The sequence below is a fragment of the Mustela erminea genome, chromosome 5 (assembly GCF_009829155.1).
Source record: "Mustela erminea isolate mMusErm1 chromosome 5, mMusErm1.Pri, whole genome shotgun sequence".
NCBI lineage: Eukaryota > Metazoa > Chordata > Mammalia > Carnivora > Mustelidae > Mustela > Mustela erminea.
In genome coordinates this window covers 141,910,920-141,921,993 of record NC_045618.1, presented here as the reverse complement: position 1 = coordinate 141,921,993, position 11,074 = coordinate 141,910,920, and the positions used below count along the sequence as shown (strand labels likewise).

Here is an 11,074-nt window from a genome sequence, read left to right as displayed (position 1 = left end):
ATCACTGTCACCTACCTTTGGGGTCTGGGCTTGTGTATTTTCCTCCATTTGGACTATCCCAGTGCTCTCCGCCCCCCTCCAAAATCTCACAAACTCCTACTCAGTGTTCAAGATTCAACTCAGGGGGTGCCCGGCTGCCTCAGTCAGGAGAGCGTTTGACTCTTGGTCTCGGGGTCATTGAGTTTGAGCCTCATGTTGGGAGGAGAGATTACTTAAAAACAAAAAAGTTTCAACTCAGATGTCACCTCCTCCTGGAAGCCCAGCCCGGTGCTTCAGAATGCTGCCTTGATTGTATGTCCTACCCGTCTCTCTGGGGTACTCACCGCAACGCAGCCAAGAGCATTTTCCATATATGCCGAAGCATATGTCGATGCGTGTATATACTTTCATGGAGACATACTACCGAATTATGCTATGTTTGCGTGTTCAGTAAGCCAATGAAGGGAAGTGACCTTGAGCAAGTCATTTCCCTTCTGTGGCCCAGTTGCCTCAACTTCAAAATGAGGCGCTCGGATTGAATCGGTCACGTGCCGAAGGGTCGTGCATTCACCCTGCAAACATCAGATGGCATCTGCTCTGGGCTCTGTGCTCCCTTCCCAGTGGGGAGACAGGCTGCTTACCGCCGTAGTGTGGTCTTACTAGCAGTTCCCAGGGGCACGGACCCTGTGTTTTGAAATAGTTTGTCTATTATGTGTCCGTATACTGGCTCTCCAGAATAATTATGTGCTTTTAAATGGACACGCACTGGGAGATTTTGAAGGAAAATAAAATAGGAGAGTCAGGGGTATATCTCTATTATTTAAAAGACCCCCAACTATTTATATGGGGCATCGAGAGAATTCCTGTGCTAGAAAGCCATGATTCGGTTTTACTGTTTTCATGACAAAGCTGAGCTTCTCATGACTGGGAAGCTAGACACCAAGACATAGGACATTTCTGAGCTCATGGCTTGGAGTACAAGGTCTGTTGGACTGAGAATGTTCTAGGGAACTTGGCACCTTTTGCTGGACCGTGAGGGACACTGGGCCTTAGGGAGGGGACCTGGCTTGACCAGTCCCTCTTGCTTCAGGACTCTGTCTTAGCTTGGCCCTCCCAAGCTCAGCTCAGGGTTACCCATCTCCACCACTTCCCTAGTGAGTCCACACATGCTCTTCTCACCGATCCCAGAAGCAGCTCTGTGCACAGCCTTCAGGAGCTGTTTGATCTGGCTTCCTGGGCTAAGACAGGCTTGCAGCCTCCCAGATGTGAGCTGAAGCCCTCTCCAAACCCCGATTCATCCGGGCTGGGCTGGGCCTATGGAGAACTGGGGCTCCCCTGGGCCAAGTCATGGGAACCCTGAACTCTTCTGGGGCTTCACCCTCAGAGCTCTGCTCCTCCCACTCGTCCCCTCCCTACCACACCCTCCTGAACGACTACCTGGAATGAGGGGCGCATGGGTGGGGAATGAGGTACCCGAATAGTGACCTCTCTGTGCACCTCCCCATCCCTTCACTAGCTGGCCAGAGTGAGCCTCTTAAAAGGCAAATCAGGTCAGGTTGCTTGGCGCTAACCCCCTACTGCTTTCCCAGCTGCCTTAGACTCCTGCAGTCTCTCATCTCTCAGCCCTTCCCTGGCCCATTCCCAGCCCCACCTGCCTTCTTTGTACAGGCGACTAACAGGCCAACCCTAGGGCCTCTGCACTCTCCTCCCTTCACCTAGAGGGCCCTTCCCCCCTCATCTTTGTCCTTTCTGCTCAGGTCTCAGCTTAGATGCACCTCCTGCGTGGTCCTCCTTGACCACGGGATCTAAAGTAACTGATTATCACTTTCTGTGACAGCAGCTTGTCTTAATCCCCTGCGCCGGCACTTAGGAGCCGCCTCCTGCTTATCTAGCGTTTATCATCGCCCTCTCCTCCTCCCGGGAGACTGCAACGTCCCCCCGGAGGGTAGTGACCTCTGCTGTCCTGCCCTGCGGAATCTCCCGGGGGTTTGGAACAGGGCCGGTGTAGAGAAGGTGCTGGGTGCGCAGTTGGCCAGCGAATGGTTGAGCAACTGGAAATGGGGCCATCAGCTGCTGCGCGGGCGCGCGCTCCAGGCCGTGGTGGCTCCCAGTCGAGGGCGCGCGGGTTTTATCTTATTGCGGGTCTCGGGGGAGGGACGCCCCCCTCGGACCAGCCAGCAGCAGGCGCGCTGTAAACACGCTTCGGGGGACTCGAGGATAATGAGACAGACTCCCAGGCTGGGGCAACACCCCGGGTGCCCGGCGAGGCTGCCGGTGGGACGGGGTTTCTGCTGGTGGGTCGGCGACCCCCGGCCCTGCCTTTAAGGCCCCGGTGGGGAGACCTTCCTCCATCCCCTCCAGTGATCTCCTCCTCCGAATCCCTGACTCTCCCTCGAAGCCCGGGGACTAGCGGTCGGGTGGGCGGGGGAGCAGTGCTCTGTACGCGGCTCCGGCCTGGGGGCAAGTTCCCTGTGCCCTCGCCCCCCTGGGACGGGGGAGAGGGTACAGACCGTGCTCGGAGACACGTCTGGCGAGGCCCTGGCCCTCCCGGGCGCAGACGCAGGAGCCACAGCGCTGGGCTGGAGTGGAAACGCAGCCCTTCCGCGTGCTCAGGCAAGGGACGGGAGTGGAGATGGGGGCGGAGGAGTCGGGGACAAGGAAGGGGACAAAGAGCCGCCCTGCCTCCGGGGACAGCGACCCCCGAGTCAGAGTCCCATTGTTCGTCGTGTCTCGCACTACGCCGGGCTCGGGTGTCCGCGGGAGGGAGAAGCGGCGCTGTCCTTCGGCTCCCGGGTATTTGTTTATTTGGGGCGGAGGAGGGTGCGCGGGGGACGCAGGCCGGGGAGGGGGCTCGGCGTCCATTTCCGCGCGTCTCCTTTAAGGAAAGCCCTGCCCTACCTTTCCCACCGTCCCCCTCCCCGCAGCCGTACCTGCATTTTAAAAGCGCCCTGTAGCCCAGGGATTGGCCAAGGCCGCGTCCTCCGGGCGCAGAAACTTGAACCGCCCGGAGGGGGGTTGGAAGCCGGGTGGCTGGACTGTACCATCTCCTCGGCGTCCCCCGCGTGCGCCCCGCCCCTCCCACACACCCCCGAAGAGGCCCAATCGGATGGGCGAGGGGGCGGGACCGAGGCTCGAATGCGCCTCTGGCAGGGCGCCGGGCGGGCGGGCGCACGGCGCTGGGGGACGTCGGGGGCCGGCCGCGCCTCTGCCCATCCCCTCGCTCCCCCCGGAGGCGGAGCCGGCCGAGGCGCCCCGCCCCCTCCCCGCCCGGAGTGGGCGGGGCGGCCGGGGCTCCGGGAGCTGGGCCGGGGGCGGGCCTCCGCCTGCTTCGCCCGAACCCGGAGAGCGCCCGGCACGGCGGCCGCCGACGCAGCAGCGGTCCCAGCTCGCCGAGCCCCGAGACCCGCGGTTCCCGGGCGGCCCCGGGCGGACGCTGCGTGAGGGCGCGCGAGGAGGCGCGGGGCGGCCCGCACGCGCCCCCGGCCGCCCCCTGCCCGTGAGCGCACCGGCCCAGCGCCGCCCCGGCGCGGGGAGCGCCGGCCGGGCGAGGGCGCGGGCGATGCCGCGGTGACGGCCCCGCCATGGCGAAGCCCCCGGCGGCGGCGGCGGCGGCGGCGTCGGAGGAGCTGAGCCAGGTGCCGGACGAGGAGCTGCTGCGCTGGAGCAAGGAGGAGCTGGCGCGGCGGCTGCGGCGCGCAGAGGGCGAGAAGGTGGGCCTCATGCTGGAGCACGGCGGCCTGATGCGCGACGTGAACCGGCGGCTGCAGCAGCACCTGCTGGAGATCCGCGGCCTCAAGGACGTGAACCAGCGGCTGCAGGACGACAACCAGGAGCTACGCGAGCTCTGCTGCTTCCTCGACGACGACCGGCAGAAGGGGCGCAAGCTGGCGCGCGAGTGGCAGCGCTTCGGGCGCCACGCGGCCGGCGCCGTGTGGCACGAGGTGGCCCGCTCGCAGCAGAAGCTGCGCGAGCTCGAGGCGCGCCAGGAGGCCCTGCTGCGCGAGAACCTGGAGCTCAAGGAGCTGGTGCTGATGCTGGACGAGGAGCGCGCGGCGCTGGCGGGGGGTGGGGGCGGCGGGGGCGGCGGCGGCGGCGCGGGCTCCCGCAGCTCCATCGACAGCCAGGCCAGCCTGAGCGGGCCGCTGGCCGGCGGCGCGGCGGGCGCTGGGGCCCGCGACGTGGGCGACGGCAGCAGCACGTCGAGCGCGGGTAGCGGAGGCAGCCCGGACCACCACCACCACATCCCGCCCCCGCTGCTGCCCCCGGGGCCGCACAAGGCCTCCGACGGCAAGGCAGTAGCCACGCGCAGATCCCTGGACGACCTGTCGGCGCCACCGCACCACCGAAGCATCCCCAACGGCCTGCACGGTAAGGACGGCTCCGGTTCGGGAGCGCGGGTCTCAGGACCACGGCCCCTTCATCCGGGGCGGTCGCCACTCCAGACCCCTCCTCCAGCTGGCATCCAGACCCAAGGGCTGGGGGATCCCGCGCCCACCCGCAGTGGGGTTTTGGGTGACGTTTTTCTGGTCAAGTGATGGAGGCGTGACCCTGCCCAGCTCCAAGTCCGCAGCCGGACCGGAGACCCACTGGACCCCAGAAAAGTTTCTCTTCTGTGGAATTATCAGCATTCGTGTCGGTACTGCAAGGCCGGCTGGGGAGCCTCATCCCAACCTGGAAATCCTGGTCCAGGAGTGGACAGTTCTTGCGTGGGGGAGGTGCGTGGGGGCGGGGGAAGAAAGGTCCTTTGAGTACAGGTGAATTTCCCTCTTATTTGGAGCAACAGGCAACCCCAAACCTGGGCCGCGTCGGTGCGTGTGGGGGGCTGGAATTTCACCTGCGGTTCTCTGTGCCGCCTGCGGGCTGAGACTGCCAGGCAGCCCCGCCAGAGGATCGCGGCCAGGAGCCTCTAGTTTGCTATCAGTCCTGAACTTCTCAGGGTGGACGGACCTTTCTCAGCCGAGGCTCTAAGACTTTCCAGAGGAATATGTGCTTGGAATGGGTCCTGGCTTTTCTTCTCTGCCTGCCTCAGTTTCCTTGATCTGTAGAGCGGAGTTGATCCCTGCCTTGTGGATTTGAGGGGGAGATAAAAATTCTCCCAAGGGACCTGTAGACTGTTGGTCGCCTTAGAGGAAGTGTGGTGGTGGTAGGTGGCCTGGGTGTGGGTGGAGGACCTTTGGCCTCAGGAAAGCTTGGCTAGTGTCTTCCACGCCCATGTGACCTGTGGGGCCCCAGCTTCGGTCTGTAGAGCAGAACCTCCGCTGCCATTCCCAGCCCCCGATCCGTGGCTCCGCCACTCGTGCCTCTCCCTACCTCCCTGTTCTTCCACATTTTTGGTGGCTTGGCTCCCAGTTCTAGTGGCAGTTGCTACTCCCTGAGCTATTTGCCTGAAGGTGGAGATTAAACAGCCCTTCCTGGTTCTCTTTAAAGGCTTTCCTGGTTCAGAGAAAAATGTGTCTAGGCTTTAAATGACTGTTCTTCCCCAGAGTGACGCCTGAGCAGAGGAGGGACTCTGTCTCTCTGGTTTGGTGGCTGAGTGGCCTATGTGGGGTGTTGGGTAGGAATCAGACCCATGCAGGTGGGGTGCACCACCGTCGGCAATTTTTCCTTTATTTACCTTCCCAGCCTCTGAGTTCAGAGCAGGACTGGGTTGAGAGGGATATTTTGTTACCGATTAGCAATCTACCACTAGCACTCGGGTTTCCCATTGTAACTCTGTATCTGACCCCACCTCCCACCACAGGCGGCTGGAGGCCAGAGCAAGCAGCTCAGAGTTTGGTGGTTTCATTTGTGGGGGTTTCTAGGCCTGGGGAGTCAGGAGTCCCTGTCCCAGCCCCTCTGGTCTCGCCTTCTTGCGGGCCTCGTGAGGGGCCAGGTTCTGGGCCTCAGTTTCTCCCAAGGGCCAGGAGGGATTGCTGCAGTCCTTGGCTAGGAAATGTTGCTAGTTTTCGGCTGCGTCATCAGTGACACTTGCCGTGAGTGACTGTTGGCACTGGAGTGCCCAGCGTCGCAGTGTCTTTGCAGGGAACTTCTGTCTTGCTTCGGACACAGAGACGTGGCCCCTGTGTGGCTCAGTGTTGGGCCACAGTAGGGGATGGTGCCCAGGGCAGGGGACCAGGGGGTGACTGGGACTTGAGGTGTCCAGTTTTCCTGCAGAGGCTATGGCCACCCCATAGCCCCCTGTGCTCACTTGGGGTCCCGTGCTCACTCAGAACAGGCCTGCCACCGGTCTAGTGGTGGTCAAGCTTGATGTTGGGTGAGAGCCCTGTTTTCACCAATTTCAGTTACAGGCGGCTTGGTGTTTAGTGTGGACTCTTCAAGTCGTGCATGGCCCTGAGCTTGTCTCCCAGCAATGCGAACAGGATGGCCAGAAACAAGGAGAGGCCCTTCTCTTAAAAATGCCTTTTAGGTAGTTTTGAGTAGAGGGAGGAGGGGGTTGGAGGTGGGAAAGATATTGCACCTCAGTCTGGGTGATGGGGAAAGTGGGGTCAGATGCTGGGTGCCTGCCCCCTCTCCCCCAAGCTGGTCTCAGTTTGTCGTCCCAGGAACCTGGGAGGTAGTAGTAGTCCCATTTTCAGACAAAGCAAGTGGAGGCTAAGGAAGGTTCTGAGCCTTGCCTGGGGAAACCGTGGACACGGGCAGTGTCTCCACTCCCCATTGCCTGGGTGGGGTTGCCAGCGTGAGCCTGGGGGTGTGGGGGGTCCCCCAGGGTGGGGCTGCTGGGCGTTGGGGGCATTCCTACATGGCGCAGGCTGACAGCTGCCTTACATCTCTGGCCTCTGTCACTGTCTAACACTTAGTCAGCGGACAGCACTGGTGACTCCCTATTCTCGGTTCCTGACCCAGGTTTGCTCTGGTTCGCGCATTCTGGGAAATGTCATTTCCTTATCGGTGACCACTGAGCAGATGCTTGATAACCCTGTCACCCGGAGAGGTCACACCATCTTGCGTGCGAATCCACCTCCTGCTTTTCTCTGGGGACAGGTTTCTTCTCTGGGCCTCCGCCTGCTCTTCTGCAAAGTGGGGCCAAACCCTGCGTTGCCCTCTTCAGCCGCCACGGCCAAGGGCAGTCAGGGTCTGCACACAGTAAGTCTCAATAGTTGTCAGAATCTTCGTCATGCTTGTGAAAAAGCAAGAGGGACCACTTTGGGGGCTTGCCAGGCAGACTTTGGTGTTGTCTTCAGAACTCTGCTGTTTAGACAGCTCGCCTGAGTGTTTGTGACCACAGCACCTGCTGATGAGCTGGGGGCCTGTGGCCTGCTAGTCCTCTTGGAATCTGTGGGGTGTGCCTGCAGCCACGAGTTGGGGAGGGGGGTAAGGAGGGAGGGGGGTGGGGGTGTGAGGGGAGGTTCCCTGAGGCTGCGGTGGGAGGGGGTCCATCTGTATTCTGGGCAGTCCTGGGCTGGGCTGGGCCTGGCCAGCGAGAATGCATATGCAAATGACCTCCCCCTCCCTTGTTTTTGACCAAGCTCTGGGCTGTGCTGACCCAAGCCTGGACTAGAGTGCTCTTCTTCGCCGTGGTTCTGGTGGGGCAGACTGAGGCAGGCCAACCCCAAACTCTCGAAAGTCAGGTTTGCCCCCTTGAACTGCCAGTTTTCAAACAAAAGCATTTTCAACAAGGTCTCTCCTGCCCCTCCCCCACCCTCCCCTCCCCCCCGCCCAAGTCCCTGTGTCTGCATCCTGTCCTCCCCCCATTGCCGTGGCCCGGTCCCCTTTAGCTAGCGCAGAGAAACTAGGACCTCCAGCAAGCCTTTGTATGGGCCCTGTTTACTTTTAAAAGTTTGGATTAAAAATTTGAGCTTCTCAAAATAAGACGGTTTTGTCCTCCTGCTTGTGTTTTTGTTGGTTTAAAGGGAGGATGGAGTGAGGGTGGTCTGGACCTTTAAAAAAGACAGCGGGAGTCGGCATGCGGGCCCTGAATAGGTCTTTTATTAGGGGCCTCCCAGCTCAGCGCCCCACGGGCAGGATCACTAATAAGGCGGCTTTTCCTAAACCCAGTCAGGCCTGGGAGCAAAGGTCAGCGAAGACAATGGGGGTGGTTTAGAGAAGCCTTTCTCCCCTCTCTCCCCAACCTGACCCTGACCTTCCATCCGGGCCCTTGGGGTGTTGGACCCCCAGAGCCATCACAAAAGGAAGACAGGCCTGGAGGGACTCACTGGCTCATCAGCCTGGGGAGGGCCAGGACGTCCCCAGCACTTCACAGTTTATCAGACAGAGCCTCCTAGTCCCCGCTCCATTGTGGTCCGAGCTCCTAAATGGTCCCATATTGTAGATGGGGAAACCGAGGCTTGGAGAGAGCAGTGACTTGCTCTGGGTCCGGTGGGACTGCATGGGGGACCTGGGCTTGGTGTTGGGTCTCCTGTGTCAGAGTCTGGGCCTGCCACCCTGGGCCTGCTGCCCTTCTGGGGGAGGATAGTCTGGGTCTGTTGGGTTTGGGGAGACTCCCGGGGAAGCCCCATGAGCAACAGAAGACCTTCCAGAGCTTGGTCCTTGGCAGGGCCCCGGTGACCTGCACATGGACACGGGGACGGTTGGGGGTTTTGGGGGCTCCAGAGGCTGGACCTGTGTAGCAAGGGTATGGCTCCTTCTCTCCTGGGGAAGCCAGACCCGTGCCTCGTTCCTGCGTTCGCGCGTTCTGGCTTGAGCCAACGTGGCTCATCTGTAAAACCGGGAACGTGGGCTCCGGGCAGGCTTCTGTTCACAGGAAGTCCTTCCTTCGGGTATTTTCATTCTCTCACTTCTGCCCAGGCCGGCTTCCCTCCTCCATGGCGCCCCCACCCAACACCTCGGCCTGGCCTCTGAGCTCCTCCTGGGGCACAACTTCGTTTATAACCTTGTCCCTGGAACAGCATGATTATAAGGAAATCCTCTGCTGCTTATAATCTGTGTTTTCCATCCACGGGGATTTTCTGCCCTATGCTTGTCGACGTCCTCAGCATAGAGAGTTGGAAGCCTGAGACCTCCGGGGAGTTCCAGAACCTTTGTGGGCCTCTGTTTTCTCCTCTGCACAGAGTGGGAGACCATTACTGGCCTTTGGGTTGAGGGAGAGAAGTGGGGACTGTCTCCCACAGGCCAGTCCCCCTCCCCCCCCCACCCCCCACCCTCCACCCCCCCACCCCCCACCCCCCCACCCCCGCACTGGAGAACTGGGCGTGGGGGTGGGGAGTGTGGTGAACCTGACCATTCACCTGTTGGGTGGGTGTGGCAGCATACTGAACCTGTAAGCCTCAGTTTCTGCACCTGTCCTAAGGATGTCACCAGAGTCACGTGGACGCCCTGCAGACCGGCCTCCTGTCACATGCTTGCAAGGGCAGCCTGTGCCTGCCCTGTGTCCGAGCCAGGTGAGCCCGTGTCTAGTTGACCAGAAGGGAGGCAGCGTTTCAGCAGGAATAAGGCAGAGGAAGGTCTGCACGAGGGTCTGACCACCGTTGCTGAGGGCACCAGGCCTGTGAGGTGTTCTCATGATGTGCCGGGAGCTGGGGTGGCCCCGGGCCTGGACCTGTGAACAGAAAGAACTGGAAAGAACTGTGGAGCCCCGAGAAGGAAAGCCTTGGGGTCAGGGAGCAGGCTGTCAGCCCAGGGGTTGTGTCCAGCCCCTGGCGCGGGTGGGGAGCCCTGGAGTGGCAGAGACCGTCCTTCAGGGACCATCAAGAAGAGGGTCCAGGAGGACCAGGTTGGCTCTGGAGGCGAGCAGCAGCCCGGGCAGCTGGAGAAGGGAGGGCTTTTTCATGCCCATGGCGTTGGGACAGCACAGACAGCTCTGCCAGGGTAGTGGTGCAAGCCGAGGGCGGAGAGGCAGGAGGCGGCGGGCGGGCCGGGTTTTTGGAGTTTGCCCTTCGAGCCGGAAGGGCCGCATCAGTGCGCGTTTATTGAGGTTACTCTGTCTGAGCTGTGGGCGCCACGCACAGTGATTCATGTGGCCTGGCTTGGGGAGTGGCCCGGTCAGGAGCATTTGTCCCCGGCTGTCAGGGTGAGGCCCGGCTGGGCGCAGCAGGGCAGGAAGCTTGGGGTTCCCAGATGGCCATGGTGGTCCTTGCCATGGGACAGAACCTTCTCTGCAGGTTCTCAGATCCAGTGAGGTGGCAAAGCTGTGTCCCCAGCCCCTGTTGGCCTCCTCGTGACTTCTGAGCTCTGGGCTCAGGCTGTCCTGCACTGCTAGGGGCTCGCGCTGTCTGGCTGCAGCCTCTTTCCACATCGACTCACACCTGCTGGCACTCTCTGTCCCCGCCTACAACCTGCGTGCCTGGGACCCGGGCAGGGAATGACTCTGGGATTTCCCAGCGGAGAACTAGGCAGTTCCAGCTTCCCGGAGCAGGATGACAAGGCAACCTAGGTGGCATCCCCAGAGGTTTGGTGACAGGAACAAGCTTGCCTGCTGAAGGGATGTGCTGCTCCTTCGATCCTGAAAAGTCAGGAATGGTCCCATTCCTAGCAAGCACCTAGAGCTTGTCACGGCCACACATTCCCCTGCCACCGTCCCCTGCCCCTGCAGGGTTCTGGGGCAGATTTGGAGCTGGGCTACTTAGTGGGGGATGCCTGTTTTGGAACAAGTCACTTGTTCAAGTGATGGACTCCAGCTCTCCAGGGAGCAGGGCAGAAAGCTCAGGACCTTTATCGTCTCTCCTCTAAGTGTTCTCGGGCTCACCCGGTGTGTGATGTTTAAATAAAGGTATATTCGTTAAGTGGGAAGTGGGGGTGGGGTGGGGGAAGGGAGGGGATGTTGCTGTGTGAAGGTTTGTAAGCGGACCGCTAGCAGAGATCTCTGGATCCCCTAGGGAAGCCCATCAGAAGAGGTCGCAGCTGGAACTGCCTAGGGCCTGAGGAGAAGCCCTACCAGGGACTGGTGGGGGGGGCGGTGGCAGGTGCAGTGGGAGGGGCTTCACAGATCCCACCTGGCCGGGCCTGTCCACCACGCAGCCCCCAGTCCTGCATTCCGCACTGAACCAGATGTGCCAGACAAAGGCCTGCCTCGTGCCTGGGGGCCCCCAGCTGTTCCTTCTGCTGTGCCCGGCCTCTCCCCGGGTCTGTTTTGCCTGCACAAACCTGCTGTGCCTTTGAGGTTCATCTCAGCTCCCGATTTTAGCCACCTGTCTGAGCT

At 61.1% G+C, this 11,074-nt stretch overlaps 1 protein-coding gene across 5 annotated transcripts in view; it reads left to right on the top strand.

Moving 5' to 3' along the window:
* Positions 1-3,277: 3,277 nt before the first annotated feature.
* The window catches only part of CCDC85C (coiled-coil domain containing 85C), a 73,210-nt gene continuing 65,413 nt past the window's right edge, over positions 3,278-11,074 (top strand). For 2 of the 5 annotated variants that reach the window (XM_032345239.1, XM_032345237.1), the window contains exon 1: positions 3,280-4,347. In XM_032345239.1, coding sequence (XP_032201130.1) covers positions 3,561-4,347 — 787 coding nt within the window. In that variant the 5' untranslated portion in view covers positions 3,280-3,560. Of the gene's footprint in view, positions 4,348-11,074 lie in introns of all 5 variants that reach the window. The other 3 variants (XM_032345238.1, XM_032345236.1, XM_032345240.1) reach the window with 2 other exon arrangements.